We start from the raw sequence: 19562 nt of genomic DNA, 5'->3' as shown, positions 1-19562 counted from the left end.
TGGACCCTGCCAATAAAGACACATTGAAAAGCTGCTGTGTCTGTCTCCTGGGGCTGGGCTGGGACTGGGGTTCAATTCCAGTGAGTGCATGTGCTGGATCGACCTCCCCGGAGGCCTGCATGTGAGCCCAAAACATCACCAATTCATACTCCCCTGGTGTGGGGTTCTGGCTCTAGAGGAATTTGAAGGCAGTATTGTGCAGTGGTTAGGGCACTACCTTGGGAGTCAGGACACCTGGCTCTGCCAGACTTCGTGTGACCTCAGGCATATCACGTAACCTTTCGATACCTTGGCTTCCCCATCAAATGGGGAAAATTATCCTACCCCTTGTCTGCTTAGGTTCTTTGGGGAAGGGACTGTCTCTTGCTGTGTGCTTGTGCAATGCTGGGTAAAATGGGACCCCCATCTCATTTGGGGTCTGTACAGCGCCTGGCATGATGGGATCCCCAGTCTCAGTTGTGAGTCTGTGCAGTGCCTGGCACGCTGGACCCCCAATCTCTGGGGGTCTCTAAACACTATTGTACACAAACAGTACCAGGCCTGAGACTGGAGTCAGGTCTCCAGTGATCTGATACTGCCTTTGAGGGAGGGGCAGTGGGATGATGATTTGCTGATGCCCCTGAGGATGAGACACTGCCAACTTGTGGGGGGTTAGGAAGTGTGGAGAAAAAGAGAGAGAGACAGAGTGACTGCGGTGGACAATTCCCTCACCCCATCTGGATCCCCATTAATTAAATGGCTGCCGTGCTCAGATGGCTGAACAGCTGGTGGTGCATTATAAAATCACAAATCTCCCCGCCTGGCCCAGCTGCAAATGGCCAGATTAATACCCCCGATTAACCATAGGGGGAGGGAGGGCTGTTGTTAGCGTGATGGCCTCAAAGCCCAAGGTGCTGCAAACCTCTCTTTCTCTGCTGGCAGCCCCACAAGCCTGAAGCCACCCCCATGCTCTGGAATCCTGTCCCCTAGCTCCTGCGGGGGAGGATTTCTCAGCAGAAGCTAAAGGTGACCTCGACCTGCTGGATTTTTCCAAAGCTTTCTGCTTAAGGACGCCGGATGGAACTAGGGGACATAAAGAGTTTTTGGGGAGGGGCTAGTTTGAATTAGATGGGGTGAAGGAGTGACCTGAGGGATGAGGTTTGTGCCCCAGAGGGTCTCAGGGCCCAGGAGTCTCCTGTTTTGATTCAGAGAGGGGGTGGAATTTGACAAGGACTCTTAAAATGCAATAACTGGTGGCCACCGCGCAGGGAGGGAGGGTGGAATGAGATATTGGGTTATCAGCTCTGGGTACCAATCTCTATCCAATCTCAGGTCAAAGGGAGCTAGGGGAATGGGCGATGGCTGCTCCTTATACAGGGATCCCTCAGGTAGCACCAAGATGCTGCCGCTATTTATACAGGGATCCTTAGCCTGGCACTGAGATGTAGCTGCTGCTGGGATAGGCACAGCAGCGTTAATACAGGGCTCCCTCCCTCATCAGTGCTGAGATGCAGCTGCCTCTGGGGCAGGGCATGGGAACTGTTTATACAGAGCACTCTCGCTCAATGCTGAGAGGCAGCCACCTCTGGGGAGAGGCGTGGGAGCCATTTACATGGGGATTTCTTGCCCGGTGCTGAGATTCAGCTGTTTCTGGGGCAGGGAAAGCACAGAAACGCTACCCAACAGCTGGGACAGCAGAAGTAGTGCACTCCTGTAACCAACTAGTATGGTCGGAGGTAAAATTGAATTGGCCATGTTGGAATTTGGCCAGATAGTGAGGGCTCTTGGGAAAAGTGCTAGGCAAGTTTAGTAAGCAGGAGGTGTCAGTGAGCCTCATTTTGAAATCTCATGTTAAGGTCAGCAGCACAGCACCCCTTAGCTGGGGAACTGGGGTCAGCACTGATTGTGATGGGAGAGTGCTCCCTACTGAGCCCCTGTCCCACTCCCTGAACAGCATTGACTCAGCCTGCCCCTGTTTAGCAGCGCTTAGCTAGGGAATTATACCCCCGCTCTTAGCCACTGGCCACGGGTGAGAGGGGGGATGGCAACCCATAGCTACTGTGCTGCAGTGACCAGGAGGAACTGAGGCCAGCAATCGGGGGTGGAGTAGAGAAGAGGCTGCCTACCCAAATCCAGGGGTGGCTGTAGATGGGTCTCATTTCAAAGTGGCTGGAACTAACTTTTCTTCCTTTGGCTTTCCCAGCCCTGATCCCTGCAGGAAAGAGTGGGAGACACCTAGGACCCGCAAGCTGGGAGCTGCCATCACTACGAGGCTGCTTCTACTCCACTGGGGCTGGTAGCTGCCACTGTAGTTTCGGGACAGAGACCACAGGGTACGTGAGAGCTGTCGGTTTGGGACAGAACCCTCGTTATGTGCGACTGCTCTTTCAGTCTGTGCCAGCATGTGGGGCTTGCTGGGCTGGAGGGTCTCCCCCTCCCCACTGGCGCTCCTGCCTGTAGCTGTGTCCGGCACCTTAAAGCCAAGGGCAAGAGGCTTCCTTGCAAATTGAGTCTTGTGAAAGTCATGCAGGCCAAGATGGCCGCTGTGCCTTGGTAGCTGGGCCTGACAAGTATGGCCTAAGATGGCCGCTGAGCCATGGTACAGGACCTGACCCGTGTGGCCCAAGATGGGCGCTGTGCCCTGGTAGCAGGGCCCAGTTCATGTGATCGAAGATGGCCACCGTGCCATAGTAGCCGTGATGGCCACTTGTCCAGGTTTTCCCAGGATTGTCCCTGCCCTGGGATGTCTGTCCAGGTGCTCAGTACACACTGCAAGCTGTCTGGTTTTATGGGCTCAGGATCATCCTGGTGTGGCAGGCTGACAATTTCCTGCAGTGTCCTGACTGAATGTTACTGAATTAAGTTCAAACATATTGAATTCGTTTTAACATCTTTGCACTCCATGTATTGAAAATGCGATGGTATCTGTGTTTCTGCGGAATTGCATGAATTTCCACGGGATGGGTCAATAGGAGAACAGCAGGAGGTGATTAAGGAAATTCACCCAGGGCAGCCTGTAACATCTCCAGAGGAGACACCCCTTGGAGAGCTGCGCATATTCGAGATCAAACTGGATTCTCCAGGGCCCAACAGACAAAGAAAGGGTTCTTGGATAAATAGCCTGGTTTTAACCTGACTCAAGGCCTTCTTCCTGATCAAGCAAACAGACAGGACCCTAGTGCACGGAGGGCCCCAATCCTTAGAGTAGGGTTGGAAGGACGGAGCCAACTGAGGGCTTGTTCTGAGCTAAAGCTGTGATGATCTTGTAACCACAAGGAGACTCCTTGGGTGGGGCAGGGATGGAAGAACGGTTCCTTCCAGAATCCATGTTCGGTTTGGGGTTCCTGGTAAGCAAATTAGCATGCGGGTGGATTCTTGTATTGTTTTGAATATGTTTTCTCTGTAGTGCTTTTTACCTTAAGAATAATGCAGGCCTACCTAGGAAGTGCTGGGGGATACCTCATAACTGCGCAATGATAGGTGTTAACTGTCTCTAAAGAGAAAGCAAGCAGGTTTGGCTTGGGCAAGGTGTCTTTGCTGCAGAGGTGCCATGTCAGCAGAGAACATGATGCAGGCAGGGACCTGTGCAGCTTGCAAATCTCCTGGTTAGAAGGGAGAGAGCTGTGGAACTCCAACAGGAGAGTAAAGAGCTGGGGAGTGGAAAGCTTGTGGGTGGGGACACTTGCTAGGCTATTGAGGGGAAATATAGGCGCAGTTGCCCTGGACTGTGACGTCTGGACATCCTGATTTTTGTATCTCAGAGGTAGCAGCCCCTAGTAGTGGGGCCCACACGGTTCAGCATGGCTGCCATGCCACAGTAGCAGGGCCTGTGTGTGCTGAGAGGTGGGGGTACATTGTTATTGCTGTTTTGGAGACAAGGAAAATGAGATGCCGAGAGGGAATGGGACTTAGATTTGAGGCAGTGGCTGAGATGGAGACAGAGCCCAGGAGCTCTGACTCCCAGTACCCACATTGGGCTAATTACAAGACCTCATGCCCTTCCCAGAGATGGAGATAGAACCCAGAAATCCCAACCCCCTCCCCTCCCCCTCCGTGTTGTGGTTGTGGGGCCTTTAATGGCCCCAATGCTGTGGTAGCAGGGCTCACTGGGCCCAGGATGATCACCCTGTGCCATGAACAGTGTTCCCAACTCACAGTATTGGTGAGAGTGACAGGATGGATTTCTGGAGCCCATCTGGTAATGATATGAGAAGTTCCAGCCTCCACATGGCTGGAAGCCAGCAAAGTCCTCCTCCAGGAGGGAGGGAGAAAAGATCCCAGCAGCTCAGCATGGCTCCACTCCCTCCTCACCCTGAGATTGATCCCCATCTGGCTTGGGAAGGGAGGGGTAAAGAGCCCCTGGAGTTGCCCCTCCCAGCCTGGAAGGGGGAGGGGGACCACGCTACAGCCCCAATGCCTGGGAGAGGGGTCTGAAGAACCCCAGGAGGAGCAGAGTTCAGGCTGGGGGTGCTGAACTGAGGAAGGGGCTGGGGGGGCAAGGGATAGGCAGATGTTGGGGTGAGAGCTCCGGCAGCAGGGGCCAAAATCACCATACCTGTTAAATTTGGTAGAGTGGGTGACACCACTTGTCCCCCCTCCCCCACTGGGGATGGGCTGAAGGAGTTTCAATACTGACAGACTGAAAACTGCAATCTAGTCTTTTAAAGCAACAAAAACCCCTTGGTGTATGGGCCAGTCCCATGGGATCAGAGTCGTGAGTTTTGATCTCGTGGGGTGGGCAATATTGTGGGTGTGAGTGAGGCCCAGGGCCGCACCATGGCTGCCCTACCCATGGTGGCAGCAGTGCCTGTGGGTCCAAGATAGCCACTGCACTGTGGTAGCAGAGCTCCTGCGGGCCATGATGGCCTCCCTACACCATTATGAGCTTCACCTTCCACTCTTCCCACCAACCACATGAACAAACAGAAGCACCCACTGCTGTCATCTGTTGCTTTAATAGTCCAGGCTGGGTTAGGGAGTGGGGTGCAGGTAATGAGTCAGGGGTCCCAAGGAGAGCAGGTGACCCCAGTTCACTGGGATTTGGGGATGTCATGCTCTTCCTCCCAATGCCCACACTAGCGGATGCCATCAGCTCAGCACAGGGCACGGAGGGGGCGTTTGGCATTGATGGGGTGCCAGGACTGCCCCCTGGGTAGGATAGTTGAGCTGTGTAGGCTGCTGGGTTTTGAGTGACAGGGTGGGACTGGGGTGGACCCCAAGATTTTAGGCCACGGCTTCCAAGGTGGAGGCAGCGCTCTCCACAGCCTGCACGACGATGGTGAGGTGCTTCCGGACTTGGTCCCAGTCCCCTGTCTCCAGGGCACTGGTGTAGGCGTCGGCCAGTCCTGGGAAGGTGGCCTGGTCAGAGGATTTGGACGCCCAGATCACATGGCTGAGGGGTTGGAAAGAGAATGGGAGGGGTCAGTATCATGTTAGCACTGTGATGCACACGGGGAAACTGAGGCATGGGGAGGTGGAGGGGCTTCCCCAGGGTTAAGCAGGGAGTCAACAGCAGAGCTGGGAATAGATCCCAGGTGTCCTGAATGTCAGCCCGCCCCCAGGCCTGAACCACTCGACACCACTCCCCTTCCAGAGCCGGGGATAAAACCCAGGAGTCAACTCCTAGCCCCCTGGCTGTAAGCCCTAATCCCCACTCCAGACCCCTCTTCTTTAACCACTAGACCCCGTGCCTCTCCTACACTTCATTCTCTTGCTGAGGCCCTTTCACCCAGCACATTTCAATCAGGATGCACCAGGGATTGGTGAGGATAGGCCCTTGGGAATGGAACCCAGGTGTCCTCCCCAGCCCCCCCGATGGCATTACCTGTAATAGTACTGGTTGGGGAAGGCCTGAGGGTTGAGGAAGGCCCTTTCCAGCAGCATAATTTGGTCATTCACCATCCGGATCTGGAGAGGACTGGGGTGGGTGGGAAGCAGAGACCAGAATACGATTAGGGACCCCCTTACATCAGATGCCCTGTGGGGGGCGCCATCATCTCATCCAGCCTTGCCTACTGCTCTCCAGGCCTGTGACCTTGTCCCAACCTTTCCCTCTCTAGAGGACTGAAGGAGATCCCCATCCAAGTACCATTGCCAGAGGGGTCTCCACTAAGGACAACAGACCCCTTCTTCTCTGGGTCCAAGGTTCACATGCTCTTTGTAGATAGGGGAGACTCCCCAACCCCCACAGGTGGCATGTTTGCACAAGCATGTGTATGTAAACATGCTAATACGTGTGACCACTCCCTGCAGGACCGTGCCTCCAGGCTGTGCACCCATGCTGTTGTATGGAGGCAGGCATGGACACCCACCAGTGCAATTGCACATGGAGTCAGGGACAGGTCTCACCTGGGAGACTCCTCCTCCTCCAGCTTCGTTATCCGCTGGTTGAAGTTAGCAGCCACTGATTTGAACCGACCAATCGCAGCCTTCAAAGGGTCTGAAAGGCAGGCAGGACCAAGTGTAAGGAAGCAGGTCTGCAGCCCCAACACCCTATGGTCCCCATCAGCACCTTCCCCACACTAATCTGGGCTCTCCAGAGAAGCCAGGCTATGGGCCCCCTAGGGCAGGGGTTAGCATTGACTGAGAGCGGAGAGCGCCTCTTGCTGAGCCCACCCATCTTGCAGCACAGCGAGAGAGAGATTGTTGGGGATAGCACCCAGGAGTCCCGCCCGCCCTGAGAGAGAGATTGTTGGGGATAGCACCCAGGAGTCCCACCCCGAGAGAGAGATTGTTGGGGATAGCACCCAGGAGTCCTGCCTATCCACACCGAGAGAGAGATTGTTGGGGATATATACCTGTCTCCTAGAGCTGGAAGGGACCTTGAAGGTCATCAAGTCCAGCCCCCTGCCTTCACTCGCAGGACCAAGTATTGATTTTTGCCCCAGATCCCTAAGTGGGCCCCCTCAAGGATTGAGCTCACAACCCTGGGTTTAGCAAGCCAATGCTCAAACCACTGAGCTATTCTTCCCCCCCCCCCCCAAGCACCTAGGAGTCCTGCCCGCACCAAGAGAGAGATTGTTGGGGATAGCACTCAGGATTCCGCCTGCCCACACTGAGAGAGAGATTGTTGGGGATAGCACCCGGGAGTCCCGCCCGCACTGAGAGAGAGATTGTTGGGGATAGCACCTAGAAGTCCTGCCCGTACCGAGAGAGAGATTGTTGGGGATAGCACCCGGGAGTCCCGCCCGCACTGAGAGAGAGATTGTTGGGGATAGCACCTAGAAGTCCTGCCTGTACCGAGAGAGAGATTGTTGGGGATAGCACCCAGGAGTCCTGCCTGTACCGAGAGAGAGATTGTTGGGGATAGCACCCAGGAGTCCCGCCCGCACTGAGAGAGAGATTGTTGGGGATAGCACCTAGGAGTCCCTCCCACCCGCACCGAGAGAGAGATTGTTGGGGATAGCACCTAGGAGTCCCGCCCGCACCGAGAGAGAGATTGTTGGCATTGAGGTTGGCCAGGAAGTCCCCCTGGGCAGCTGCGCTGTACAGCTCATCTAGCTTCTCTCCATAGTCGCTCACGTTGAGGGGGAGGACGAGGCTGTCGGCCAGCCGCAGCAGCACATTGCCGACTGTCCGGGCCACAGCCTGGTGGCTGGTGAACCCTGTGGGGATAAAGGGATTAGATGCATCCTAAACCTTCCCCGGCACTACCCAGGCCCCCATGCCTGCCCAGAGTGAATGCCACACCCCTTTACCTGGGTCAATGAACCTGTCAGCATAGTCGAAGGTATCGAAGGCCGTGTGGTAGGTGGGGTAGATCCGAGCAGATGTCTTGTTCTAAGGGAGGGAAGGGGTAAAGCAGCTGAAAACAAAAGGGGCACAGATCCCAAGGCCCCCTCTTTCCCCTAGTGCACTGAGATCCCCAGCAAACCCTCCCCTTGACTCACCTGCCCTGCTCCCTGGCCTCACACTGGGGTCAGCACTGTGAGGGAGAGCGCCCCCTACTGAGCAGAGGATAGCAGCAAGATAGCCCAGTGCTGCGTTCCCCCTGCCTCTTTTCCAGCGTCCAATAAATGCCTCGTGTGGGCAGGGATCTGGGATTGAGGCCGTGTCTGTCGGGAGGAGGTGGTTCAGGCAGGCTCATCCCAGAGCAGCAGGTGACCTTACCCTGTCATAGGTGTAGGCGATGTCCATGGAGGTGATGCCCAGGTAATGGATGAAGGAGGCATAGTCGCTCCCGGCACCCAGGGACCCTAAGCTGTGTGGGAGATGGAGAGGAGTGAGTGACTCAGGGCTGGGGAGGGGTGGGAAGGGGAAACATCCCTGGGTGGAGAGCAGAGTTTGCCATCTCCTGCTGTGCTGAGATCCTCTGGGGGCAGATCCCCATGCCCCCGTTCTTTGGTATGTTCTATGGCTGGGGTCATGGTTCAGAGTTGCTCAGGCTCCTGGTATTCTCCCTCTCTGCCACCCCAGATCAGACCAATGGGCCTGTTTTGCTCAGTGTCCGCTGCCGTGGATCAGAACAGAGGGCCCATCCAGCCCAGTATCGCCTCCACATCTGCTACTCCCCCAACAATGAAGCTTTCTCTTCAATCTGAGCCACAGAAGGAGGTGGGGAGGAGATGATCTTGGCCCCTTTCCTGTCCCTCCCTCTCCTCTATAATCCACCCTTGGAGTTGGGGGGGAGGGGCTGGATGGTGGATCCCACTGACTTGGGGACTCACTTGGGAATTACGCCATAGCTGGGGCTGATGCGGTTGAAGTGGTTTCTCCAGTTGTCATAGACGGACACGGAGGAGCTGGCCGGGTTTTGGACCTAGAAAAGGTGCACATGAGTCAGGCTCCCCTGCAGCAGGAGAGGGGATGGACACACACACCTTCCCCACCACAGGTCCACCCTGGTACCTGCTTGGCAGCTGCAAAGATGACGCTCTGGGCAGGTGGCGTCCCCTGGGCTCTCAGGGTGGCGTTGGCTGTGGAAAGCATGGGTGAGGCAATGTTAGGGGCTGTGCTGGATCATACAGGGCGACCCGCCGCTCCCCGGGGCTCTGGGGCACCAGCTGACCCACAGCACAGCCAGACCGGCATCCCCTGCACTCTCGGCCACCCGCTTACATTTGGGGGGAGAGTGCCCTCTTGTGAGCACCTTCGCACACTTGCACTAGTGGGTGCTCCTGGCTCTCATTTGCGCTTGTGTCAGTTGCACACATGCTCTGCTTTTCATGGCTGTTCAGTTGCACCCTCTGGCACGTGTCCTCTTGCACACCCTCTCGGACACGTATTCAGTTGCATGCTGGCTCTTGCCCTTGTACCCGTCTGATTGCACGTGCACTCTCGCACACGCGCTCCCTTTCCTCCCTTCCTCCCCACAAATACCCCGGCCCGCCTGAGCCCAGTGTCGCAGCCCTTCTACACAACGCAGAGAAGGGGATGGTGCAGCAAGAGCAGAGGAGGGAAGGCAGGACAGACGGATGCTCACCGAAGACGGAGATGTCCACGTTGATATAGGCCACACTCCGCTCCCGCAGTTTGCTGTAGAATTCCTGGGCAAAGGAGAGACCCAGCAGTTAGTGCAATGGGACCGGATGAGCTACATGGGTCTGATCTGGGCTGGCTGGGCCCATGGGTCTGGTGCAGAGAGGAGGGTTCCCAAGAGTGACAGTCCCATTGTAACTATCCTGATCAGCTACAGTACATTCAGGACATGCCTGGGTGCAAGTCTGCTTGGATTGAGCAGGGGGCAGCAGCCACGTCCACCCATCCTCCCATCTTATTCCCTCCAAAGGGGAGCTGCCGTCAATCCCCCTCTCTCTTGGGTTTTTACCTCCGTGTACTCAGTGGAGCCGATCAGACCAAACTCCTCAGCCCCCCAACTGCCAAAGATAATGGATCTTCTGGGGCGCCACTTCCCTGTGGAGAAACACACACCTTGGAGAGTCAGACATAGTGGTTAGAGCAGGGCAGTTCTGGGAGTCAGGACTCTTGGGTTCTGCCACTGATGGCTGACCAAGAGCAAGGCCACTCTGTGCCTCAGTTTCCCTAGCTTTGCACTGGGGATAGTTGCACCCTGTGCACCCCCCCAGACCCTCATACCTTCTTTCAGCATCTTGCCCAGCACGCGGGTGATCTCCAGCATGACAGCTGTCCCACTGCTCGGGTCGATGGCTCCATGCACCCAGCTGTCCCGGTGATTGCCGTACAGGACGTACCTGTCTGGGGGGGCAAGGAGAGAGACAGAGCCCTGCTGCTGATCGGGGTGTGGGAGGGAGTGCACGGGTGTGGGGAGGACTGCTCAGGATGGAGTGTGGTGGGGGGAGCTTGCTGGCTGTGAGCCCAGGTGGTAAAGGAGCAGTGTTGGAGTGGGGTGGGGAGCTCAGTAAGGTGGGGCTGAGGGTCACTGGGGAGCACTCTTGGGCATGGTGGGAAGAGGAGCCCACTGAGGGGTGCTCCAGGGCATGGAGGGAGGAGAGAATGAGAGGTTGGGGGAATGGGCGTGGAGAGAGGTGGATCCCAGTATGGTGAATGGGGCAGGGTGGAGGACACTCCTGGCTTGTGGGGTGGGAGAGAGGGGGCTGGGGAAATGGGATTTGGGCGGGTGGGAGTGGTGGTAGGTGTGGGGGTGCTTGGTGGTTGTTCGGGGTGAGGGACACTCACCAGGTTCCTCGCTGCCCCGGATGAAGCCCATCACGTTGGAAGAGTTCCTGATGACTCTCTGGTTGTGGACGTTTACCTGGACGTCGCTGTAGGGAGAGCGGGAGGAGCTGGGGTCAGCCCAGTGGGGGTTGGGATGTGTGTGTCAGGGTCAGTGCAGTTGCGGGTTGACATGATGGGGGCTAGAGAGGGGAACGGGGCTAGAGAGGGGAACAGGGCATGGGGGAATTGGGGCCAGCATGGGAAGAGCCTAGGGGATGTTGGGGGTCAGGGTCATTGCAGTGGGGGTCAGGGAGGGGAAACTGGTATCAATGCAGTTGGGTCCAGGGCAAGTTGGTGCAGTTGGCGGGGTCTGGAGAGGGGAGCTGGTGCAGGAGGAGTTGGAGTCAGTGCAAGGGGAGTGGAGAAGAGAGGATTTGAGGTCAGCTAGGGTCTTGATGTGGTGTCTTCAAACCTGTTCAGATTGTGATAACTTTAAATTCACAGGGATTTTTCTTGTCCTGCTTGCAGGCAGGGGGCTCAGCAGTGACGCGTGGATCTGGGCCTAGCAGCAGTCAGTCTGCAGAAATCCAGCCTGGCGTAAGGTGGGTGAGCTGTGCCTCTGGGCTTTAGGAGCAGCCTGCTTTGTCTCTCTCTGAGTTTGAGTTCTTGTTCTGACTCCTGAGACCTAAAGTAGTGGACTGTATGATTTGATCTAACTTCTCTGTATCTGCTGGGAACACACCACTAGGGAGTGCAGGGTCTGGGGGGCTGGATCAGCACAGGGAGTGTTGGGGAAGGAGGGGGAAGTCGAAATTCCCAGGTGACTTTTGGTGGGAGCTGTGGGGGTGGGATGCAATCCTGGACCAAGTGTATCCATCCATACCTGGTGTTGGGAAACAGTCCCCCTGTGCGGAATCCTGGCCCCACATGGTAGGAGCAGCCCAGAGAGCCCTGCCAGGACGCGGGTGCCACAGGGCCAGACAGGTTACTAGAAGACATAGAGCCAGAGATATATGGGGTTATTAGAGTCTCTGCCCTGCCCCAAACCTCTGCTGCCCCACAAAACCACCAAGCCTCCTCTGTCAGTCTCCTCAGCAGCTCTGCCCTGGCCACGAAGGCTGTATTCCCACTCCTGATGATAACATTCCTTTGTTTATTCGCAGCATCTTTCCCCCGGGACACTCCAAGTACTTTACACCCATGAACAGATCAAACACTGGGGACCCCCACACTCCCCAGGAGGTGCATGGTGGGAGTCTTTATTTTATAGATGGAGAAACCGAGGCACAAGGTGGAGAAGTGAGTGGTCCAAGGGGCATGCAGGGAGTCAGACCTGGGAAAAGAACCCAGGAATCCTGACTCCCAGCCCCCTCTCCCCCAAGGCACTGGGCCCTATGCCCTTCCCAGATCTGGGGACAGACCTAGGAATCCTTACTCCCAGCCTACCCTCCACCACAGTCTAACCGTGGCTCTCAGGTCTGCTGTTCTGACCACTAGACCCCCAATTCCCCCCCAGACCTGGAAAGAGAACCCAGAGTGCTGACTTCCAGCTCCTCCTGCTCTCCCCATTGAACCTCACCCCCTTCATGTATACATTACACTGTAAACCTAACTGTGTTGTGGTATGAAATATGTGCTATTAGGCTGTTCAATCCACTTCTCATGAAATCTACATGGCCCTCTATGGAGCGGCTATGGCATGTACAATACTGTGGATGTACAATGGTGTAGTCGGACTGTGAGAGAATGAGGCATTTCCCGTTGCCTTGGGGGTTATATATGATCTTATTGTGGTAGCACCCAGACGCCCCAGGTATTCAGAGATTTCTCCCCACTACTGAGATGCAGCCGTTTCTGGGGTATGGCGCGGGGGCCATTTATACCGGGATCTCTTGCCTGGGGCTGAGATGCAGCTGCCTCTGGGCTGGGGTCCTTGCCCCAAATTGCTGACGATCGAAGTAATTCAGTTCAGGTGAATTTCCTGACCTCAGTAGTGCATCAGTGCCAGAATCGGAAGGGGAGGGGCGGTGGTCTGGCTGCATTTAATTTTTTGCACTCTTTCCCTGCATTTAATAATGATTGTGTTTTTAACAAATCGACTTGGGGCCTGAGCTGTTGTCGCCACCTAGTGGCTAAAGCTGATGGTGCACATGTGTATCCCTCTTTCAAACGATTTCATGATTAGTAATATTCCCTAGCTCTTACCTAGTGCTTTTCAGTCAATGCCATTATCTCCAGTCTAGAGATGGGGAAACCGAGGCACAAAGAGGGTGAAAGTGTCTTGTCCAAGGTCACCTAGAAGGCTAGTGGCTGAGCCAGGAATAGAACCCAAGGGTCTTGAGTCCCAGTCCAGTGCACCAGCCAGCAGCCATTCTCACCAGCTGTGTCCTGCTACAGGACAATGCCAGGGCCAGGGAAGATGATTGTGAGTCTAATGGGTAGTAGGGCACTGAAATGCATTGTGAGGTGGGTTCAGCCCCTAGATTTCACAGCTCCTTTGCCCTAGCTCCACCTAATTAGTCACCCACCAGATTAGCGTCTGGGCATCTTCAAAACCAATTGGCTGGGTTGGGATCGGCGGAATCCCCTGGATCTCTGACTCCTTGATTCTGTAGGTGAATTCTATGAGGGAGAGGCAGGTGAATCAGAAGGAGGCTCATTTTCCCCCTTTTCCCAGTACCCTGTTTTGGATAGGGGGGTCATTTGCTGCAAAGATGGTGGGTAAGCCAGACTTGGATCTGATGGGGTGGGGGGACATACCCCAGATGGTGATTCAACATAAGGAGAACCAGAGGGCCTGGGGAGTCAGGACTCCTGGGTTCTACCCCAGCTCTGAGAGAGGAACGGAGTCTAGTGGTTAGAGCAGAGGGGGCTGGGAGTCAGGACTCCTAGGTTCTATTCCTGGCTCTGAAAGGGGAGTGGTGTCTCGTGGTTAGAACCACAGAACTCAGAGACAAGACTTTTGGGTTCTGTGCAGATGGTTGAGGAGGGAGAGGATTTCGGGTGAATGGGGTGGAGGAGGCCAGGTGGGGTCCTATAGTCCAGAGAATAGGGGGCACTTCAGGGCAGCAATTCCCCACATGGATTTGGTTAAACTGCAGAATTCCCCACTACAGGATATAGTGGGGGGCAGGGGATGGGGTGTCAGCTGGATGAATGAGAGCAGGGGTGGGGGGTGAATTCAAGGAGGCTGTTGGCCTCATCAGCAAGGGGTTGGGACAGGTGCCCCACCTCTTCATGGGAGGGAACAGCAAAAGGCATCATGGGTCAAAGCCCTGCCCTGCCCAGGCATGTTACCTTTGGCAGGATAGTAGGGGGTGAGCAGGTCCCCGAAGTACCTGCTGTAAGAGCCCCGCTCCACACCAGAGGGGGGCAGGTACCAGGAGTTGGGGTAGGTCTCCTCCTCGGATGCCCGCCCATCATTGATATCCGCAGGGTCTGTATACACCACCACACCAGCCACACCAAACTCTGCCCCGTTCACTGCCTAGAGAGTTAGGATCAATCAGATTATCCATTCCACCATCACCACCATTGCCAGGGAGAGCGGGAAGGGCAGCCAGAAAGTCCCCCACATACACTGTCCCAGACTGGAATACGTGTGAGGAGCTGTTCTCTTATTCCTGCCTCAGTTCCCCCTCTTCTAGCTGGACTTCCCCTGCCCCCACCCCCCAGGGGTGCAGCAATGGTATTCCAAGACTGTTTCATCCAGCCCCTGACCTTGAGGTGGGCCACTCTTCTGGTATCCCCCACCCCTGGATCTGGGCAGTGCCCCGTCTGGGGCTGACCTGGCTTTGGGGGGACAGGCCTTGGGCAGGAAGTGCATGGGCTAAGGGAACTGGGGGAGTGGAAACAGGGGTGATTGGACTTGGGGGGAAGAGGTCTTCAGTCAGATGTTGGGGGGAGGGATTGGAGGAATGGGGAGGGGATGATAGGATGGGGGCAGGGAGAGAAGTGATGGATGAGAAACGAGGGACAAAGGATGGGGGTGATTAGGATGGGGGGGCAGAGAGGGAGCAACTGGATGAGGGGGAAGGGATGGGGAAAGGAGCCCAGAGGCCCCTTCTCCAGTGCCACATGAGGAGGAAGCCCTGGTGTCCGTGGCCAGTAGGCCCTGAGTACCCCTCACCTTGTCGGCACGGCCGGCCCCCCCGTAGCGGGTGATGGCAATGGTGCCATTCAGGTTGATGCCCATGTTGACCAGCTCCAGGTAATCACTGCGCTTGCCCTGGTTGGCATAGACCAGCCTCCCCTGAGGGGAGAAGAGAGGGGTCAGCCCCAGGGCGCTGTGGGAGAGAGGATCAGAGGGGCTGCTGGGGGCAGGGGGGATAAAGTTGCCATGGGGACAGGGCCCACTTGGGTCCTTGATGTGAGAGCAGCTGTTTATCTCCATGGGTACATGGCTGTCAGCTTGGTGATGGGGGCCAAGGTGAGGCTGTTTGTCTCCAGGGATACGTGGCTGTTGGCACAGCAATGTGTTAGGGGTGTTTATCCCTCAGGATATGTGGCTGTTGGCATGATGAGGTGTGGGGGTAGCTGTTTATCTCTGGGGGTACGTGGCTGTTGGCAGGATGATGTGTGGTGCTCGCTGTTTGTCTCGGAATACGTGGCTGTCCCGTGGTGACATTTGGGATGACTGTCTCTTTGGACACATGGCTGTTGGCAAGGCAACCTGACTGGGTGGCTGTTTGTCTGGAGATATGTGTCTGTTGCCTGAATGACGTGTGGTACTTGCTGTTTATTTCTGGGATTGCGTGGCTGTCAACATGGCAATGTGTCTGCCTGGCTCCGTGGCCATGTGGTCATCAGCATGGGGAGCAGCTGTCTGTCTCGGGATACACGGCTGTTGCCACCACAGCCTGAGGGCAGCCATTCAGAATACCCCACCTGTTGGAGTGACATCTTGTGTGGTGCTCGCTGTTTGTCTCGGGATATGTGGCTGTCTTGTGGTGAAATTTGGGGTGACTATCTCCATGAACACGTGGCTGTTGGCAAGGCGACCTGTCTGGGTGGCTGTTTATATCTGGGGATAGAGGCTGTTTGGCAGGATGATGTGTGGTGCTCACTGTTTGTCTCTGGGGATACATGGCTGTCTTGTGGTAACATTTGGGGTGATTGTCTCTTTGGACACATGGCTGTTGACAGGGCGACCTATCTGGGTGGCTGTTTGTCTGGAGAGATGTGAAGTGACAACCTGTGTGGCTGGCTGGGGATAAGTGGCTGTTGGCTCGGTGACAGCTGTTTGTAGATACATGAGGACCTGGGCAGGGCGAGGGATTGTCTGTCTCCATAGATAATGCAGTGGTTGGCATGTCTCCCTAGGGACAGAGATCCCCAAGCAGCCTTGATGGGCTCATAAAAGAAGGGACATGGTCCTGATTGGGAGAGGAGATAAGATAAGTCGCTGACAGCCACTGGGTGCAGAGGGAGGGCCTGAGCTGAGATCTTGAGGTGATCGCGAGGGGTTATACCCAGCCCTGCTACATACCCTGGGGTTCCCAGGGGGGGCGTAGGCAGCATAGGGCTGAACCACATCTGCATGGGCCTGGTCTGCTGTCACGTTCTTCTCGCTGCGCCGAGTTGAGAAGATCTGGCTGCTGTTCTCCACTGGGGGCGGAGGCAGATCTTGTCAGCTGTGGGGTGCCTGCCGTGGGACATCCCGTTCTGACCTTTGCCCCCATCTGCCTCATCTCTCCCTGCTCCCCTCTGCCCTTGTCTGTTTCCAATCCTGTCCTTCCAGCTTCCTGTCCTCAGCTGCTTTAATTCCACTCCCCGGCCTGTCCCCTGCCCCATTCTCCCCCTTAGACCTGCCCCTGTCCATGCTGCCTGTCCCTTCTCTAGCCGCAGCTGTCTCAGGGCCTATCTAGCACCCCACAAGCTCTGTGCCCAGCTGCCCCAGTGTCCCCCTCACCCCTGCATCCATTTGCCCTGCCTCCCAGTTTCCCCTGCCCTCCTTCCACCACCCCTTCCAGCCCCCTGCCCAGCTCTCCCTCCAGTACCCTGATCCCACCACTACAGCCCTGTGCCCTGCACACACACCCCCAGCCCTCACTTGCCCACACACACCCACGGCCACGCTGTTGGGTCTCTGTGGGTCAGGGAAGGACAGGAAAGCGCCGTACACGTCCTCGCTGGCACTGTCCAGACCGATCTGTGGGTCCAGCCAGCGCCTCAGCAGCAGCTTCACAAGCTCCTCATCCCCCTTCGTTGTAGCCATGTGCGGCTGGGAGGCCAGGGCCCTGGTGAGGGGGTACAGGGGAGTGCCTGAGATCACAGCTCCCCCAGGACTGCAGGTTCTGGTGGGGGATAGAACCCAGGAGTCCTAGCTCCTCCTCCCACCCCCGCTGTAGCCACTAAACACCACACTTCTCCCAGAACTGGGGCTACAAGCTTGGGATACAGGGCCCCTCCCTCAATGGGGCACTGGTTCCTATCTGGCCACAGGTTGAGAGGAGGCTATCCTGTCCCCAGGTGGAGGGAGAGAGGGGAGAGATTGTAGGGGATGATCCCGTCCCCTTGTGAGGGAATAGGCTGTAAGGGATGATCCTGCCTTGCAGAGCCCAGGAATCCTGGATCTCCTGAATGTGGGTGAATTCAATGGGGCTTTTCCATCTCTCCTCCCCTCCTTACTTCAGATTCTCCCGGATCTTCCCACTGTCCACCTGATCCATGAAGCTCTGCAGCAGAGATTCATTCAGATCCCGGCCCACGGTCTGCACCCAGCTGGGCGCTCCCGGGCCATTCCCCCCTTTGGGGATGGCAAAGTGGCCCAACAGAATTCCAACCGTCAGCAGCAGGGCCCCCACGATCACGGCCCCTAGGATCTTCAGCCAGCTCATCCCACTGCCTGCCAAGGGCTCCAGCCTTTTCCTGGGGGTGAGGTGGGTGTGATGGGCCCTTTATAAAAGCAGATGGGGCCCCACACCTTCTGGATCAGCCAATGCCTCAGTGCCTCTGATCCTATCACTAGGGCTCATGGGGTTACTCATTAGCTCCCAGATCTGGCCTAGCTGCCTTATCTCCCTCCCCATGCAATACTCCCAATTCATGGCACTGAGGGATGCCCTTTGGACACCAGGAACAGGCCCATAAAGCCGATGTTCCATAAAGGGGAATCAGGAAACAGATGGAAGGGCGGTTGGTGGTTCCATTCCTCACCTCCATTAGGAAGGGCACGGGTGAGGTGAGAGCTTCTCAAGAGGAGACAGGGCTCCTGGGTTCTAGACTCAGCTCTGAGAAGGGTGTGGGGTCAGGTTGGGGGGGCAGGTGCTGGGTGTCAGGACTCTGGGTCCTACATGTGGCCCTGGGGAAGAAGTGGACCATGTTGGCTAGAGCAGGGAGTTGGGGCTGGACTCCTGAGTTCTATCCCTGGCTCTGGGAAGGGAGACATTGGATGGTTAGAGCAGGGAGACTGGCAGATAGATAGAGCTCCTCTTTCAGATGGACAAATGGAACCCAGGCATCCTGGCTCCCAGCCTCCTCCCCCAACCCACTAGACTCCACACCCCTCCCAGAGCTGGGGATAGAACCTGTATCTCAGCCATAGCTGAGGGAATCTCTCTATAAACAGCCCTATGTCCCACCCCAGAGACGGCTTCATCTCAGCACCGGGTGACTCTTCCGCATGTGCTGGCCCAGCTCCGCAGGCTGAAATCAAACACCCGTTGGCCTGAGGAGTTTATTCCTTTAACGTTGGTGTCTGAAATGCTAATTAAAAGGGCTCGGATCATGCTGGCGGCTCAGTCCAGGTGCCAGTGTACAGGAGGTTGGGGAAGTGGGGGCGGAGCAGATCACAGTTAGCAAGGTAAATGCAAATATATACAGGTGGCGCTGGTGGGGAGAGCAGCAGGGTGGGGTGGAGCCATAGGGGTCAGCCCAGGATTGGTGCTTCTGGCCCCATATGGAGCTGTGGGATCTCCCTCCTTTCTATTTGGGTTTGTCTATCTGTCTCCACCCCCTTCCCACACCATTTTTGGTTCTGTCTGTCCATCCTCCAACCCAATCCTCTGGATCTCTTTCTCTAGCTGTTTCCTCTCATTTCTCTGGCCTGTCTGTCTGTCTGTCCTCTCCCCACAGATCTCTCTGGGTCAACGTGTCCCCTCCAACCCCTCTCTCTGGTTCTGTCTGTCCCCCAGGCAGTCTGTAGCAAACCCAGACTACAGTTCCCTATGCTCAGTGGGGCACTCTGATCCCCTGGGCTCCTTGCTGTGGTGAGGGGTAGACAGTGAAGTGGTAAAGGGCAGCAGGGGGTAGACAGTTAAGTGGCTGTGGGGTAGGGGTCTCATCTACCTAAGGGCCCCCTTACAGCAGCGTGGAGTCCATCACCCCATCCCCACACTCCTGCTCTCTTTGCAAGACCTTCTCGCCCTTGGCCCGGGGAAGGGACACTCCTCCATGCTGGGGCTGGTACAGCAGGGGCTGCTCCTTGCCTGGGCTCTGGAAGTCCCAGTAGTAGCGGATCCGGCGCTGGTGCCCCTTGGCCTGGCCCATCTCGCTCCTGTCCCGATAGCCCCCTCCACTCGCCTTCGCTGGCTCCTTCTCCAGGTGTTGGTGCTGCCTTAGCAGGCTATCCAGGATCTTCTGAGCTGACTGGTAATCCAGAGACACCCCTGGCTCCTTCTCCCCTAGGCCCTGGCTCCAGGCCTCATCCCCATCGGAGCTGTCAGTGCTGCTGAGCTCTGGCACCGGCACTAGCTCCAGCCGCCCACCAAGCAGCAGGCCCTGCGGGGATGGAGGGCGCAGGGCATCAGTGGGCGGCAGGGTGGGCACCGAGGGAGCCACCAGCGCCTCCTGCCTCAGGTAGAGGAAGTGTGGCATGGGGAGGGCATGGACCTGGGCCCCTTCCTCCGCACTGCACTCACTTTCTGTTGAGTTGATGTGCTCCAGCAGCTCCCCAGGGCGCTGCTGCTTCCACGGCGTGAAGGCCGTGATTCTCCCGTGGCTTTCCAGCTGCCCCGGGGGTGGGAGGCTGTGGTAGTTGGGCACCGGAGTCCTGTCTCCATTGGGCA

At 56.6% G+C, this 19562-nt stretch overlaps 1 protein-coding gene across 1 annotated transcript; it reads right to left on the bottom strand.

The window, feature by feature from the left end:
• Positions 1–5202: 5202 nt before the first annotated feature.
• On the bottom strand, positions 5203–17393 carry NAALADL1 (N-acetylated alpha-linked acidic dipeptidase like 1). Its single transcript, XM_050960745.1, has 19 exons — positions 17185–17393; positions 16607–16793; positions 16043–16156; positions 14684–14806; positions 13852–14041; positions 13083–13176; positions 11438–11542; positions 10576–10661; positions 10015–10134; positions 9746–9831; positions 9401–9464; positions 8827–8894; positions 8646–8737; positions 8089–8179; positions 7677–7758; positions 7407–7583; positions 6328–6418; positions 5804–5896; positions 5203–5371 (listed from the first exon to the last, which is right to left on the bottom strand). The coding sequence occupies exons 1-19, from the start codon at positions 17391–17393 to the stop codon at positions 5203–5205; spliced, it is 2241 nt and encodes a 746-aa protein (XP_050816702.1).
• Positions 17394–19562: the final 2169 nt, after the last annotated feature.

Source organism: Gopherus flavomarginatus, chromosome 6 (assembly GCF_025201925.1).
Source record: "Gopherus flavomarginatus isolate rGopFla2 chromosome 6, rGopFla2.mat.asm, whole genome shotgun sequence".
Taxonomy (NCBI): domain Eukaryota; kingdom Metazoa; phylum Chordata; order Testudines; family Testudinidae; genus Gopherus; species Gopherus flavomarginatus.
This window is presented reverse-complemented; position numbering and strand designations above follow the sequence as displayed.